This window comes from Phocoena sinus, chromosome 5 (assembly GCF_008692025.1).
Source record: "Phocoena sinus isolate mPhoSin1 chromosome 5, mPhoSin1.pri, whole genome shotgun sequence".
NCBI lineage: Eukaryota > Metazoa > Chordata > Mammalia > Artiodactyla > Phocoenidae > Phocoena > Phocoena sinus.
Genome location: NC_045767.1, coordinates 98,767,478 through 98,783,589, shown reverse-complemented (window position 1 = coordinate 98,783,589; position 16,112 = coordinate 98,767,478). Strand labels below are relative to the sequence as shown.

Sequence of the window (16,112 nt, the reverse complement as noted above, 5' to 3'; positions counted from 1 at the left end):
CTTTAGACGACATCACTGACTATAAGAAACAACATAGACCACCTGTAAATCACTGCTTGTTGGCAGCTGTATAGATGATAATTTATAACCTACAAATGAGTTGGTGTAGCAAAGATCTTATATCTTTTTGATGGACTAATCAAAGATCAAATGCTCAGTGATTTCCTTATAGAATTAGTTATGCTTTTTGTCCTGAATCCACACTTTCATTTCTCCTGGGGGGTGGGGTGTAAAGACCTAAGACAAATTTCTTTTTTTTTTTTAGGTAAGAAGTGGATTTATTTAGAGAGAAACACACTCCACAGACAGAGTGTGGGCCATCTCAGAAGTCAAAAGGCCCCAGGTTACAGGGTGGTTAGTTTTTATGGGCTGGGTAATTTCTTTTTTTTTTTAACTTCCTAAATTTTGTTTGTTTATTTCTTTTTATACAGCAGGTTGTTATTAGCTATCCATTTGATACGTATTAATGTATACATGTCAATCCCAATCTCCCAATTCATCCCACCACCATCACCCCCCCCTTTCCCTCCTTGGTGTCCATACGTTTGTTCTCTACATCTGTGTCTGTATTTCTGCCTTGCAAACTGGTTCATCTGTACCATTTTTCCAGATTCCACATATATGCATTAATATACAATATTTGTTTTTCCCTTTCTGACTTACTTCACTCTGTATGACAGTCTCCAGATCTATCCACGTCTCTACAAATGACCCAATTTTGTTGCTTTGTATGGTTGAGTACTATTCCATTGTATACATGTACCACATCTTCTTTATCCATTCATCTGTTGATGGGCATTTAGGTTGCTTCCATGACCTGGCCATTGTAAATAGTGCTGCAGTGCACATTGGGGTGCATGTGTCTTTTTGAATTATGGTTTTCTCAGGGTATATGCCCAGTAGTGGAATTGCTGGGTCATATGGTAATTCTGTCTTTAGTTTTTTAAGGAACCTCCATACTGTTCTCCATAGAGGCTGTATCAATTAACATTCCCACCAACAGTGCAAGAGGGTTCCCTTTTCTCCACACCCTCTCCAGCATTTATTGTTTGTAGATTTTCTGATGATGCCCATTCTAACTGGTGTGAGGTGATACCTCATTGTAGTTTTGATTTGCATTTCTCTAATAATTAATGATGTTGAGCAGCTTTTCACGTGCCACGGCCATCTGTATGTCTTCTTTGGAGACCAAGAAAAATTTCTTAAAAGGAATATTATTTTCTGCTCTGGCGAGGTTGTGAGGATAAACTAATAGCTGAATGATTTTGGTCACCTAATAGCGGCGTCTTTCCCTCCTTCAGCCAAAACATATTGATTGTCATGTTCTACTGCTGTCATAAATAAGAATTATTGATGTATAAACAGTAAAACTAAACAAAATGAAAAAGAATTTGGCCAGACCCAGTCTAGAACTGCAGTGAAGAGCTGCTGTTTTGAGTTTGAACTTTAAAAACCCGATCAGCTTCAAAATAAAAGAATTTAACAAAGAAAATAAGGAATTACTCTAATATTTATGTTTTTTAACAGGCAGATAAATTAAATAAGGGACACTTGTATAGCAAAGGACTGTTGGGAATATCAAAAACAACAAAAGGGTGGGTTTTAAAAATCTTTTCTAAAACTGTAAGTAAAATTTTAAATTTTTAAATGAAACAAAAAATATATCTATTGAGCAGAATGTTAATGTGGTAAAAATTGGTTGACATATATAAAGATGGCTTTGAAATTGCCCTACTGCCCAAGAAAACTTTTTCAATAAGGTATAATTAAATCATTACTTGGTTGTAAATGGACTTCATAACAGTCTGAATCTGTCTGCATTTAAACCTGTTAATAAAACTGTTAATGGATCAGAAGCTTTATTATTTCCACAACTATAAAATTTCAACTAGACCCTATTATGGAAAGAAATTAGGCCTAGCCTCAGCTGATTAATAATGGAGTTAATAGGTTAAAAGGGCAAAGTGTGGTGTTTGGAATGCTGTTCTGGAAGTTGGGAATGTTGGGTTGATTCCTGTCTTCAGGGAAGTTTCTGTTTCCTGGTTAATGTCATCATCTGTTCTTGATGAAATGACTTACCATCCATATTACAAATGAGAAGGCTAGCAATGCTGGAGCCAGGAGAATAGTACACATCCAGAGTTCACTGGAGAGAAATGAGTAACACAGACAGTGGCACTGACTGTGTCCCTTTGGGTAGAGTGGCACAAACTACCTGGATGGTCAACGTGAAGAGCCATTTCGGTGTCTGCTTTGGCAGTGGGTTAGGGCTTCGGTGAGAGTTCCGACACCATCCTAGCCCTCCAAACTAGATGACAACCAGAAAGTTCCCAGAGTCATACTCTCCACTAGTCGTTTTTAAAAGAAATTAAATGTGCTGCCTCGGTATTCTGTCATTATGTGCTGACTAATATCCACACACAATTAATTAGCAAATGTCTCCCCTGGTGCCTTGTGTGGCGATTTCTGGTCTAAATCTAATGACTTCTTTATCTGAAGATCACTTTGTGTCAGGGCGCTTATGTTGAATTTCTCGTCTCCCCACTTCTTCCTCCTATTCGTATCCCCAAAAGTATTAGAAATTGTGCTTATTTTTTCATCCTCTAGGATAGTTATTGTCAACATTAATAGACTTCTGATAATATGATAACTCCTAACTGGATCCCTCAAACCATTAGGTTGAAAAACTATTATCAAAAAAATGGTTCTGAAGAACCTAGGGGCAGGACAGGAATAAAGACACAGATGCAGAGAAGGGACTTGAGGATACGGGGAGGGGGAAGGGTAAGCTGGAATGAAGTGAGAGAGTGGCATGGACATATATACACTACCAAATGTAAGATAGATAGCTAGTGGAAAGCAGCCACATAGCACAGGGAGATCAGCTCAGTGCTTTGTGACCGCCTGGAGGGGTGGGATAGGGAGGGTGGGAGGGAGGGAGATGCAAGAGGGAAGAGATATGGGAACATATGTATATGTATAACTGATTCACTTTGTTATAAAGCAGAAACTAACATACCACTATAAAGCAATTATACTCCAATAAAGATGTTAAAAAGCTATTATCAACTCAAGTAAAATCTATTAATTTGATGATGACTCATGGGCATTAGCTTTAACATAAATACACTAAAAGCTAAATCAGATCCAAACAATTTAAGATTTCATAGATTGCAGTTTATTTCTATTTTGTTTCCAGAATCCAACTATTAACCAAGTTGTATACCACTCTTTGACCAGAGGTACTTGGAACTGAAAGTCAACTCACTGAACTAACTTTGTAGCTTGAAACTATGAAATTCGTCATACTTGGGAAATGCAAACTTGTGAATGGGTTTCTTTGTTAATGGCTACTAATAATGGCCTCAAATCAAGGCAGACTTACAGCAAATAATTACCTACTAATTGTTGTATAAATAGGATGATTCTTGAATTCCTAATTGTCTTCCCTGCTAAACCTTAATGTCAAAATAAATTGCCTTAGGAAGTAGTAAGTGCATTTCTTCATATTAGATATAACATATTAATTGCAAGTGCTTTTTAAAAATCATTTGTAGACTGACCTCTCCCAGCTTTTTGTATAAATATGAAAATATCCCTGCACCAAGCAATTAATAAAAGGAGATTCTTAGATTAGTGACTTGAGTATGGACTGGCCTCAAGGTTACTATTAGAAGTCAGATTTGAAATCTAAGTAACTTCCTTTTTCTCTCTGCAGATTCTCCAATGACAATTTGATTCAAAAGAGTGGGATTTTAAAATAAGTAATTAACATCATGTGAAAAATTGAGCTTTCTTAATATAATCAATATGATTTTCAGTACATACCAAACCCCCAAATCTGCTATGTTAAAATACAGATTCCATGATTTTATTGCTGTAACTGCTCTAATTTGGGTGAGCTGTCTTTGTCCTTTGACAATGAACACCTGCAGGTAGAATCAGAAGGGAGAGGGAATAAACCAGTAATAAAGGGATTTGTACATGTGCCTTTATCTTCCTTCCTATCCCCGGGAATGATTTCTGGCACAGGGACCAGCAGGTTTGTCTAGATTGGTAACCTTGTCTTCTTCCCCTTGTTTTCTTGCCCTATCTGTTCTAACACGGTTCTAAACTAAAGGCTGATTGAATCAGTGAATTCCCGTGCCACGGGCTGTCTCTCTGTGTCTGATCTGTTGTGTGCCAAGCCTCTGTGATGTTCTCCTAAGCCAGTCTGTCTTGTGCTGACCTTGTTTTTGAAAACTCTGAGAACAACACTAGTTGTTACCAGTCTATCATCTTGTGTCACCCAAATAACATATAGCACGCTGCTTCAGTTCCTCTCTGCTTTCCCCAGGTTAGCTAGAATAAAACATCTCAGTACTCAGAAACATCACATGGAAAATTTCTTTTAAAAATGCATCTGTCGTTTTAGAGATTTAAAGGTGTACTGTGGCAAAAAGTTTACTTCTGCACATCGTGGCTTTAGAACGCTGCTTCCTAGTCTGACTGTGTGATTTAACTTTTTCAATTATAACATTTTGTTTTATTCCCAGCTCTGGTGGTAGCTGTTCTGCGCTTCATACAACTGAAACCAAAGGTTTTTAATCCATGGCTGAATATTAGTGGATTGGTGGCGCTCTGTCTGGCTTCCTTTGGAATGACCTTACTTGGTAATTTTCAGGTACTTCATTTGGCCTTTTTCACCTCCATCTCACACTTCACCTATATGATGATCACAGCCACTGAGTTATAGTCACTACGTGGCCCATAGAATTCTCCATGAATCTTTAAAAAAATGCTAACAGTGGTTCCTGATATGCACAGTTTCTCCAGCAGTCAGCCCATCTGTTCTTTGAGCCTCGCCTACGTAAGTCTGAATTAAACATGATAAATTCCTCCCTATGCATTGGAAATACAGCACAGCTATTGGGAAACATATCTACTAAAATAGGGCTTTCAAACCGCTATATACTTCTTTTCATAACAAATTGTATTCTAATGTACCTTTCTAGAAAATTAATAGGATCATTGCCTTTCTGTAATTAAACATTGAACATTCTTATTGGATGAAACCTTGCATTTTAGATTAGCAAGCTCACATGGGAGTCAGTTTGAAAACACAGAATTTCTCTAGAACGCCTGTGACTTGAATAAGGAGGTATTAACCCTCACTCTTCTTCCCAGAGATGTAGAAACCCAAGGTCACTTAAGCATAATTTCCCTTGCCAATACCCTCACACAACTCTTGACCTAAATGACTTAATTTGTAAAATAGACATGGAGACCCTGCCCAGTTACAGTAGTTTTCTGTTTTCCCTGCCTCCATTCCCTCCCCAGCATCCTCCGGCGTATACTGCTGCTAGAAACTTCCTCCTTGCAGTCAAACACCAATCCTGACACTTCTCCACCGTCTGTTGAGTGAAATCCAAATGGTGCAGGCATTCCAGACACTCAGCATTCTATTGAGTGTTTAGGAATGTTCTTACTGAAAATATGGTAGTGGATTTTCTAAGACTGTCTCTCGTCCTTGACCCTCAGTGCTGATAATTCATTAAATTAGGATAATTCATTCCCCAAGATGTCCCCTGGCACACAGTAGCAACTCAATAAGTATTTTTTTAAATAAATAAATTTATTTATTTATTTTTATTTTTGTGGCTGCACTGGGTCTTCGTTGCTGTACGCGGGCTTTCTCTAGTTGCGGCGAGTAGGGGCTATTCTTTGTTGCAGTGCGCGGACTTCTCATTGCGGTGTCGTCTCTTGTTGCGGAGCATGGGCTCTAGGTGCACGGGCTTCAGTAGTTGTGGCACGTGGGCTTAGTTGCCCCACGGCATGTGGGATCTTCCCAAACCAGGGCTTGAACCTGTGTCCCCTGCATTGGCAGATGGATTCTTAACCACTGTGCCACCAGGGAAGCCCTTAATAAGTATTTTTTGCTTAATGGGCTGTCTGACAGATAGGCAGGCAATCCCACCCATTCCTCTAACTATTCTAGATCTCATTCCATATCAACCTAGATAATGAGAAAACTGCATTCTTAGAACATATTGGCTAGGAGGATGAATTATCAGGAGAATATTTGAGAGTTTATCTGTTAAGCTCCAAAATGTTAGGGCACAGAGCATTTTTTATTGAGATTTTGGAGGTAGTCTTTCCTCCACTTATCCATCTGTGCTACAGGGACTGGCATGTTGTAAAATGCTCAGTAACTATCATTTCTCTCAACCAGGTCTTAGATGGAAGTTACTGAATAGACATTTTGTTTTTCACTAAAGTTCCCCAAAGAATCCCAGTGATTGGGTTGTTTGGGTGAACCACAGATATTCAAAACTGTAAATGATGACGCTATATATGAAGAACATTTTCTGGAATATCTACAGAGATTACACAGGAAACAAATAACACATTAGTTGCCTGTGGAGAAACCAGGTGGCTAGTATATGAGATAAGAGACAGACTTTTCAATCTATACTCTTTTTACAATTTTTTAAAGTTTGGCCCATGTAACTGTATCATCTATTTTTAAAAGTAGAATTAAAAAATAAATGAACAGACTATGTAGACCATGGAAAACCAATTTCCTAGTAGTAAAATTTGACTTGGGGAATCATTACTTAAAGTGTTTCAGGACTTTCCTGGCGGTCCAGTTGTTTAGACTCCACGCTTCCAATGCAGGGGGTGTGGGTTCGATCCCTGGTCAGGGAACTAAGATCCCACATGCTGCGCAGCCAAAAAATAAATAAATAACAATAAAATAAAATAAAATGTTTCAAAAATATGTGTTTTGAACTGTGAGGGGGGGAAAATGGCTTCTTCAAAGAAGAAAAAAATCCTACAGCCAAAACAATAGAAAAAAATTGTAAAGGGAAAGTAATATTGATTTGATACAACCATTATTCATAGCAACGCTAAACAATAAAACACCTGAAGGCAATGGCGATTCAAAAAGATATTTTCACCATGTTTTTAAAGCCATCTTTCAACAGTAGATTTTATTACCTGTGTGTCCTATATATGTGGGGTACTATATGTGAGGTTAAAAATATATGCAATTAATAAAGGTGTTTTAAGTGACAGGTATATTTTTTAAATCAGTGGGTAATGATTTGGGCAGTTTACATCTCTAACCCCCAATTGAAATAACCCAGATGGGTCTCCTTTAACCTATTAACTGTATAAAAGCCTTGACCAGGAATCTTCAAACACTGTTGCCCTTTAATGGGTCTCCAGATATGGCAAAAGCTCATAAGTGCAGTTTTCTTATTATAATAGGAAACAAAACAAAAGCCCATTAACAATGAGTTGGCCACATTACATAGACTGGCCAGTTTTGTAAGAGTAAAGAACAGCTCAAGTGTTATTAGTTGTCCAGGCCAGTGAAATCTTGACCTGCTTAGAATTGGCCATCTTCAATCAGTAAGTACACAGCCGGATTCTGGTCTCATTTCTTAGTGTAGAAAACAGAGTTTGGGGTTTATGTCTGTAGAAACTTTGACATTTCTCTTTTTTTGTGTAACTCTCCTGCTTTTTTCTTTTACTTTTCTACAAAGCTTTTCTGGAAAATAAATTCAAAGAATAAATTACCACTGCCTGTATGATTCTTCCAAACAAACGTTTTGAGGTGTGGGCATACTATTCATTTCTCTTCTTCCTCTCAGAGTTGGAACCAATGGAGAATAGGCACAAAGAGCCAGTGGAGATGCAGGGTTCTACTCTTTCTACAACCTATCATCCCATTATTGGGACATCTCTTTACCTATTTTTTTCTCCTTCACGTATTCCATTGGCTTGTATGTATTTTCTAAATGGGTCTCCACAGGTCATTATCTGTTCATCCCTTAGCTCACAAATGATGAAGAAATCCATAATGTCGGAACTTCCTTGACTTTTGGATTTGGCACGTTGACCTGCTGGATCCAGGCTGCATTGACACTCAAAGTAAACATCAAGAATGAAGGACGGAAAGTTGGAATTCCACGAGTTATTCTCTCAGCATCTGTCACTCTCTGCGTGGTCCTCTGTATCCTTTGAATGTGAAAACGTTCTTTGCCAGTGAGATTAAAACACAGATAAGTTGTCCATGTAGAAGATGAGAAGAGTGCCATTCTCAGTTGGTTAGGATATACTGTCGTATCAACTCAGAATATTAGACAAAAAAGAAAAATAAATAGGTATAAAAACGAAAACTTTCAGACCTATTTTTCATGCCAAAGAGGAGATGGAGAGCTAAAGATAAAACAAGCTCTGCCTTCTCAAGACTGTTTCAACCTGTAGGAATGGTGCCATGCATTCTCCTTTTGATGTAAAGTTTCCTTTTGTGAATAACATAGAATGCATAACCAAAAGAGAATTGTGGGGTTTTTTTCCTTCCATCTTGAAAAATTCTTTTCGTTTTTGACTTTATTTGTGGCTCTGTTATTTCATTTAATCTATTAACTCTAAAATGAATTTCTAGGGACAAAAATACATTTATACCTTTCAGGAAAACAAGTAAGCTTTTCTGGAAAAATTCAAGAACTAGATTACCACTGCATGTACTGTTGTCCTAAACAAATAATTTTGAGGCTATTTATTTCCCTTCCTCCCTCGGAGTTTGAACCAATGGAGAACAGTCACACGGAGCCAGATGGGGATGAAGAAATCAGCCTTTATTCCTAGTAAACTTGGAAAGGAAAATCGTGCAGGCCTCCTATCTCACACCCTGGAATTCAATCTATCCACCCAGTAAGAAGCAGAGAAATCAGGGAAAGGCGGAGGAGAGCACTACACTCAGCTGAAGCCCAAACAGATCGCAGAGGGACTGGTCCAGGGTGGAGCACAGTGACCCCACCTACTATAGCAGGGCCCAGTGGAAGTTGGCCAGTAACCACCCCACCAATCAGATCAGTCACTCAATCCTAAGTGTTCACTCCATTAGGTCCTCTGGAAACTGGAGAAGAAGGGAGTTCCTAGACGGCAAACTGTATAGCTAACACAGTTACAATCATCAATGTAATAGCCAATATTTATTGGGTACTTATAATGTGCTAGGCAGTATTCTAAGCACTTTAAATGTGTCAACCCTTTTAATCCTCACTTAACAAGTAAGAATAGTGAAAAACGAAGGTTAATTACCCAAGATCACACATGGTATGTGTCAGTTTGTTCTAAACTCAGGCTCAGTTCTTATACTCTTAAGCACTATGCCATCCCTCCTTAGAGTGGCTTTAAAATACGAGAATGTTGGGCTTCCCTGGTGGCACAGTGGTTGAGAGTCCGCCTGCCGATGCAGGGGATGCGGGTTCGTGCCCCGGTCCGGGAGGATCCCACATGCCACGGAGCGGCTGGGCCCCGTGAGCCATGGCTGCTAAGCCGGCACATCCGGAGCCTGTGCTCTGCAACAGGAGAGGCCACAACGATGAGAGGCCCGCGTACCACAAAAAAAAAAAAAAAAAACCACGAAAATGTTTAGCGTTTGGAGATGTTCGTTAGTGGAGTATTTGGAGCCATTTAGTTATTCTTCCCTCACAAACTGCCATTCAGTCATTTTAGCGGTTTTCTTAAGTCTCATTAGATTGAGAACATTTAAGGACTTGAAATTCAAGCCAAAAAACTTGCTTATTACTAGCAACCTGATAAAATATTTTATGAGTAAACGGGTCAGAATTCTGCCAGTGCGAGATTTGAAGATATATTCCTCCCCTGTAAGTTAATATTGCTTTGGCAACAATTTGAACCCTCAGTCAGAAGAGTATGTACAGATTTTAAATCATTCTGAGTTTTGAGCTTATACCAAACAATTCTGATCCATGATATTTCCGAAGACTTGGAACCATTTCGTGGTTCCCAGGTGAATGAATCCGGGCCTAGTCAGCAGAGCGAAGTTTCGCTGAAGTAGTTGTCACAGAATTTTTCACTCTCTGAAAATTTCCCAAGATTTTAAGGCTAAGTTCTGAAGGTAGAACTAATTCTAAGGGAACATTTCTGATTTTTCTAAATAACTTTATTTAGTCCTTGGCCTCTTAGCTTTTCACTATAGAACATTATGAACCTTTCTCCTCCCCAGCTCCTACCTTCATATATACTGATGTGTGTGTGTGTACACATACATACACTCTGTGTATAGTGAGGCATAGATGAATCATCAGTTCTTTGGTTTCTTAATTGCCTGCTTTCATTTGGGCACAAGTTTAAATGCAACACCAGGAATGAAACCAGCCTACAGAATATTGTCTGAAAGGCAATAGTGAAAACTAGAGAGAAGAAGAGCGGCCACTTAGACCTTATTAGTATCACTGCAGAGACAAACACAGCTTATATGGAGGTAGTTAGCTATTTGATACGTTCACATTGTTCCATCGTCATTTGCAGTGTCTTTTTTTTTTTTGCGGTACGCGGACCTCTCACTGTTGTGGCTTCTCCCGTTGCGGAGCACAGGCTCCGGACGCGCAGGCTCAGCGGCCATGGCTCACGGGCCCAGCCACTCCGCGGCATGTGGGATCCTCCCGGACCAAGGCACGAACCCGTGTCCCCTCCATCGGCAGGTGGACTCTCAACCACTGCGCCACCAGGGAAGCCCTGCAGTGTCTTTTAAAAATACAGCGTTATTTTTCTGGCCAACTAGTTACTTTGGAATTGTAATTCTTTAGCTAGTCTCACAGTTTATTAGGCAGCCGTAGAGTATAGCGGTCGAATGCATGGCCAGGGAGTCAAAGTGCTTGTGTTTGAATCCCAGTTCCACCAGTTAATACCCGTGTTACCCATTTGGCCTCCGTTTCCCTATTTTAAGCGAACTGCTGATAACAGGATGTTGTGATGAATAAGTTAGGTTTTCCATGAAAGCACCTAGAAGCATGTCTGGCACAAAGTAAGGGCTCAATAATGTTACCTTGTATTATTTATGTAGATGGTGTTCAGCTGGCTCTGTGAAGCTCTTCTGCTAGTCAGGGGGAGAGCCAGGCTTTTCCCGTAACCTGTCTCTGCCCAGAAAAGAGCCCCGTCTTAATGTGGCCGATGGAGGAACTTGCCTTGACTACTTCTCCCCAGACTTCATCCTCATGGCCCAAGGCATCCACCTGTACGCAGCCAGGGTCCAGTGGGGCCTGGTCATGTGCTTCCTGTCTTACTTTGGCACCTTTGCTGTGGAGTTCCGGCATTATCGTTATGAGATTGTATGTTCCGAATACCAGGAGACTTTCCTAAGCTTCTCAGAAAGCCTGTCTGAAGCTTCTGAATATCAAACCGACCAGGTGTAACCCATCAGTTTTTCCTTGCTGGTGAGGTGGGTGTAATATCAGGGGAGGGGCCAAGGCACACCCACAGGACTTGACACACAACCTCATGACACATCGTAAACACAGGCACGTGCACACGCACACACACACACACACATTCATGGCCACGTTTGCCAAATGAGCGTTTCGGGGCGAGTTATTTAACAAAAAAGCACAAGCCCTATGTGTCGAAATATACGCTGTTAGCACTGAAAATATAATGCATGACAGAGCAAGAAGCTTGTGCATGATCACCTCTCTTTTCCCCTCTCTCCCAACACCCCCTGCTCTTCTTGTCCTCTTCACGTATTCCAGACATCCTGATCACCCTACCTTGGGCAGGCCAAATGTAACATGGGAATAATGCCAACTCCCAAAGTTGCCTTCAGATCCAGAGGGCTTGGAACCAGCTCATGAGGACATTCTGAATCTGGCACTAGGGCTCTTGAATGGACAGAGTAATCATTTGGTTGGATGGAAACTGTACAGAGATGTGACCCCGTGTAACCTGTGGATGATGTTGGATCAAGGATAGAACTTTCCCACAAAAACTCGCTTCATCATCGTTCAGTGGTTGGCTGAGCAGATTCGACAAAAGGAATATGCTACGATCTGCGAGGGGGAAGCCCACCACCACGATTTGGACTTTACTGTGACTGAGAAAATATTTCCAAATGTGAATATTTGTAGGCCATGGTCTGCCTTGGAGAGATGGGGGTAGCGAGGGTGTGGTTTCAGTTTTGCTTCCATAGTATGCTATGTTCAGTTTTTATTTTCTGTTTCATAGTTTGCTTTGTTTTCTTTTTCTTTTTTTTTTTTTTTAAGTAACTACCATGGTTCTCTTGGGGCCTCACGGACAGAGAAGATGTAGGCCAAACGCAAGAACTGAGCTTGTCTGGGGTTCAGCATGATAAAAGAAAAAAAAAAGAAAGGTCACCTGCAGGCTTAATTTGCTGCTTTTATGTTTGAAGCTAAGAAAATGTTCACAGAAAAGCACAAAGAAATATGTGTGGAGGTAATAAAAAGAGCTCCTGCTGGACATTTGTAAAAGAGAGGAGTTTCAGAGGATCGTGTTGTAAATCCAAATCAAGGAGGAGTTTCTTAATATGTATCTATTGCTCAAATTTAGTATGTTGGGGGGCGGGGGGTTAAGGGCTTTTCATACTCAGAATTTGTAGAAGCCAATTAAAAGGTTACCCTCCCCGAAAAACAAATTGGTTCAGTTCGTCCCCTACAACACATCATGTAGTTCCCACCTGCGAAGAGTTTAGAACTCAAACTCTATTCCTGGGCTTTAGAGGATGTGCTTCATAAAAAAGGGCAGAATTCTAAATCAAAATGCGTTGGAGTGGGCCAAGCTGATGGACTCTCCGTGAGTGCACTTTGTTTCAAGAAATTCCCAAACTTACTTCATAGGGGCTTGGGATTTCATGGAATATAATGTGAAAAAATGTTCTTTTAATCCAACCCAAACTCTGAGCTTCTTGAGGAGGGGGTTCAATGACTTTTCATCTCTGTATTTATCCCCACCTCTTAGCACAGTGCCTGGCACATATTAGGTGCTCAACAAACATCTGTTGAATAGAATTACTGGTAATTTACAGTACGAAAAAGGAGTATCAGAGAAAGACTCAAAGATGTGTGAGAGAATGGAAGATGACTGTTTCATGCAAGACAGGAATGGAAGAAATCACGAGGGTTAGATGGGGGAGGCAGAACACCTCTAAGGGACAAGTAAAATGTGAGAAAAAGAGACAAGCAGAGAGTGTTCTCCTATTAGAAAGTCATCTTACTGTAAATAGTCCAAGGTGACATTTATTATTTTTGAATACTGCTTTTGGGGTTTTTTTTTCATTTTTATATTTTAAAAATTTTATCAGAGAACAAAGATTTATGAAGTTTTCTTCTACTCTACACAATCCAAATTAAATAGCTTTTGGTGATGCACCATACACTTTCTTAAGAGTAGATCTAATAGCGCATTTTAACAGAATCAAGCAATGACTGGCATTATTCATCGGGATCTGACCACTAAATAAAATTCTTTTGTGCAGAATTGTGATTTTTCTTTTGTCTCTTACAAGAACATTTCTTCTCTAATATTAAAGCATGTGTAAACTGACTCAGACATTATGTTGAAAACTTCAGTGTGACATTGGCAGCATATTTCTAGGGTGTTTTCCAACACTAACAACCAATTCTCTGATTCTCTGGACACCAACTGGGTGTCCTACAATTCAGTTCAATTCTGACACTACCCAAAGTTATCCTCAGACCCCACGGGTTTAAAGGCTTGGTCCCGCAAGACCTCCCTCGCTTCAAATGCCGGTCGCAAGTATCATGTCCCCAGATAACCCACACTTCGGTCCAACCTGGTCATAAAATTGGAGGGTTCCCACAATTCCCTTCCCTTCTGGGTTCAATAATTTCCTGGAACAGCTCACAGAACTTGGGAAAACACTTTACTTCCATTTTCTGGTTTATTATAAAAGATATAACTTGAGAGCAGCCAAATGGAAGAGATACACGGGGCAAGGAAGGGGAGGGATGCAGGGGCACAGCATCCTCCCAGGGTTCAATGTGCTCACCAACCCAGAAGCTCTCTGAATCTCACTATTGCTGAGTTTATAGAGCTTCCTCTCCAGCCCCCTCTGCCACCCCTGCCTGGAAGTCAGTCAGGAGGTCTAGCCACTTGGTCTTTCTGGTGACCAGCTCCAACCTGAGGCCATCTAGTGACCTCACCCTTAGTGATCTCATTAGCATAAACTCAAGTGTGATCAAAGGGGCTCATTACAAAAAACAAAAGCCATTCCTATCACTCAGAAAATGCCAAGAGCTTTAGCAGCTCTTGGCAGGAACCGGAAGACAAAGACCAAATAAATTTTTGTATTAGACCACACAAACACATAAAGATCAAGATTACATAACCTCCTAGGAGTTAAGGACCACAGCATTCATCTAGAAGGACAAGGCCAGGGAATCTGCATTTGGAGTGAGCATTCCTGGAGGAGCTAACGCAGATGACCCAGAGAACAAAATAGTGAATATACTACACTATGTTTCTGGTAGTCCAGCTAAGTCTCTTGAAGAAAAGTTGCCTTCCTGGTTAGGAGAGAAATATTTTACGAACAATGTTAACATTTTCAAGGTTCAATAGTTTTTGATTTAATGGAGAACTGACAGTGAGGTCAAGTTTTATTACCTGTGTTATTTATTGGGTTTTCTTTGCCCCTGGTATGGGAAAGTAAAACTTGCCTACCCTGAAATTTGCATTCTGCTGGTTATTGTGGAGACTCGTACATCACTGTTTATTTTGGTCCTTAGGCATTGTGTCAGGATGGATCGGGTTTTGCTATCCCAAAATAAAACTAACGAAACTAAAGTTTATTACTCATGCTAGGTGTCTAACCCGGGTTATCAAAGGGGCTCTGTTCATCACTATGACTCAGACCCTGGCTGGTAGATGCTTCGTCTTAACACTGCTTCCACAGTTGCTGTCAGCCAAGGCAATGTGGGAGACTGCTCACTGGTCTTAAAGCTGCTATGAAGTGGCAAACAAAACCACATGGCCATACCCTAGAGTGGCTCTCCTGCCATGAAGGAGAAACATTTGTGAACAGCCTAGTAACTTACTGGCCACAGTAAGTGGACTCCTGGCCACATGTGTTTTGTCCCTCAAAGTAGTGAGAAGTTGGGGAAAGAGAATTCCACATATGAAATAAGTTGATTTTCACAATCCTCAGTTCCATATCAGCTCAGATTCCCTATTAACATTCCTCAAAGTGAGGGTTCCAAGAAACAGCAAATATCCAAATCTGAAGTCCAAGGAAGGGAGGGTGGGTGAGAAAGCTAGGTTCCTCACTGGAAAAGCAAAGATCTTTCCATTAGCATAACTATTGTTTTATTTCTCCTATCTTAAAAAAAAAAAGTCCATATTTGCTCTCTCCAGCCCCTCTCTCCCAATTCTTTCTTCTTCTTTTTTTAAATTTATTTATTTATTTATTATTATTTTTTTTTGGTTGCATTGGATCTTCGTTGCTGTGCACAGACTTTCTCTAGTTGCGGCGAGCGGGGGCTACTCTTCGTTGTGGTGCGCGGGCTTCTCATTGCAGTGGCTTCTCTTGTTGTGGAGCATGGGCTCTAGGCGCGCGGGCTCAGTAGTTGTGGCTCGCGGGCTCCAGAGCGCAGGCTCAGCAGTCATGGCGCACGGGCTTAATTGCTCCACGGCATGTGGGATCTTCCTAGACCAGGGCTCAAACCTGTATCCCCTGCGTTGGCAGGTGGATTCTCAACGACTGCGTCATCAGGGAAGCCCCCAATTCTTTCAAAAAATTTTGTTGAAGTATAATTGATTTACAATGTTGTGTTAATTTCTGCTGTACAGCAAAGTGACTCAGTTATACATATATATTTTTTCATATTCTTTTCCATTATGGTTTATCACAGGATATTGAATATGTTCCTTGTGCTATACAGTAGGATCAATTCTTTCCTGAACACACTCCAGCCTTGCTTGTTACCACTTCACTGGACCTGCTCTGCTCAAGTTCTCCAAAGACCTTGTCATGTTATATACACAGTTCATTCTTTCCATACCTTACCTAGCAACACTTCACAACTGGATCACCTGCCTGCATAAACATTTTCTTCACGTGGCTTCCAGAACACCATGCTCTTTTAGTTTTCCTCCTGCTTCTGTCCCCTCCTCAGTCTCCTTTGCTGGGCCTTCTTCTCCCTGACATCTTTGAATGTTGAAGTCCCCCATGGCTCAGGCCTTGGAACTCTTCCTTCCCATCTACACTCACTCTCTTGGTGACCTCATACAGTCTGCTAGTTTGAACAGTTGCCATATGCTGACCTCTCCCAACTTCTCCAGCC

At 40.6% G+C, this 16,112-nt stretch overlaps 1 protein-coding gene across 1 annotated transcript in view; it reads left to right on the top strand.

The window, feature by feature from the left end:
- Positions 1-13,257, top strand: part of TMEM150C (transmembrane protein 150C) — a 76,180-nt gene extending 62,923 nt beyond the window's left edge. Inside the window, exons 6-8 of the mRNA XM_032632766.1 lie at positions 4,536-4,663; positions 7,825-8,002; positions 11,008-13,257. Coding sequence (XP_032488657.1) covers positions 4,536-4,663; positions 7,825-8,002; positions 11,008-11,216 — 515 coding nt within the window. The 3' untranslated portion in view covers positions 11,217-13,257. The remainder of the gene's footprint in view (positions 1-4,535; positions 4,664-7,824; positions 8,003-11,007) is intronic.
- The last annotated feature ends 2,855 nt before the right edge of the window (positions 13,258-16,112 follow it).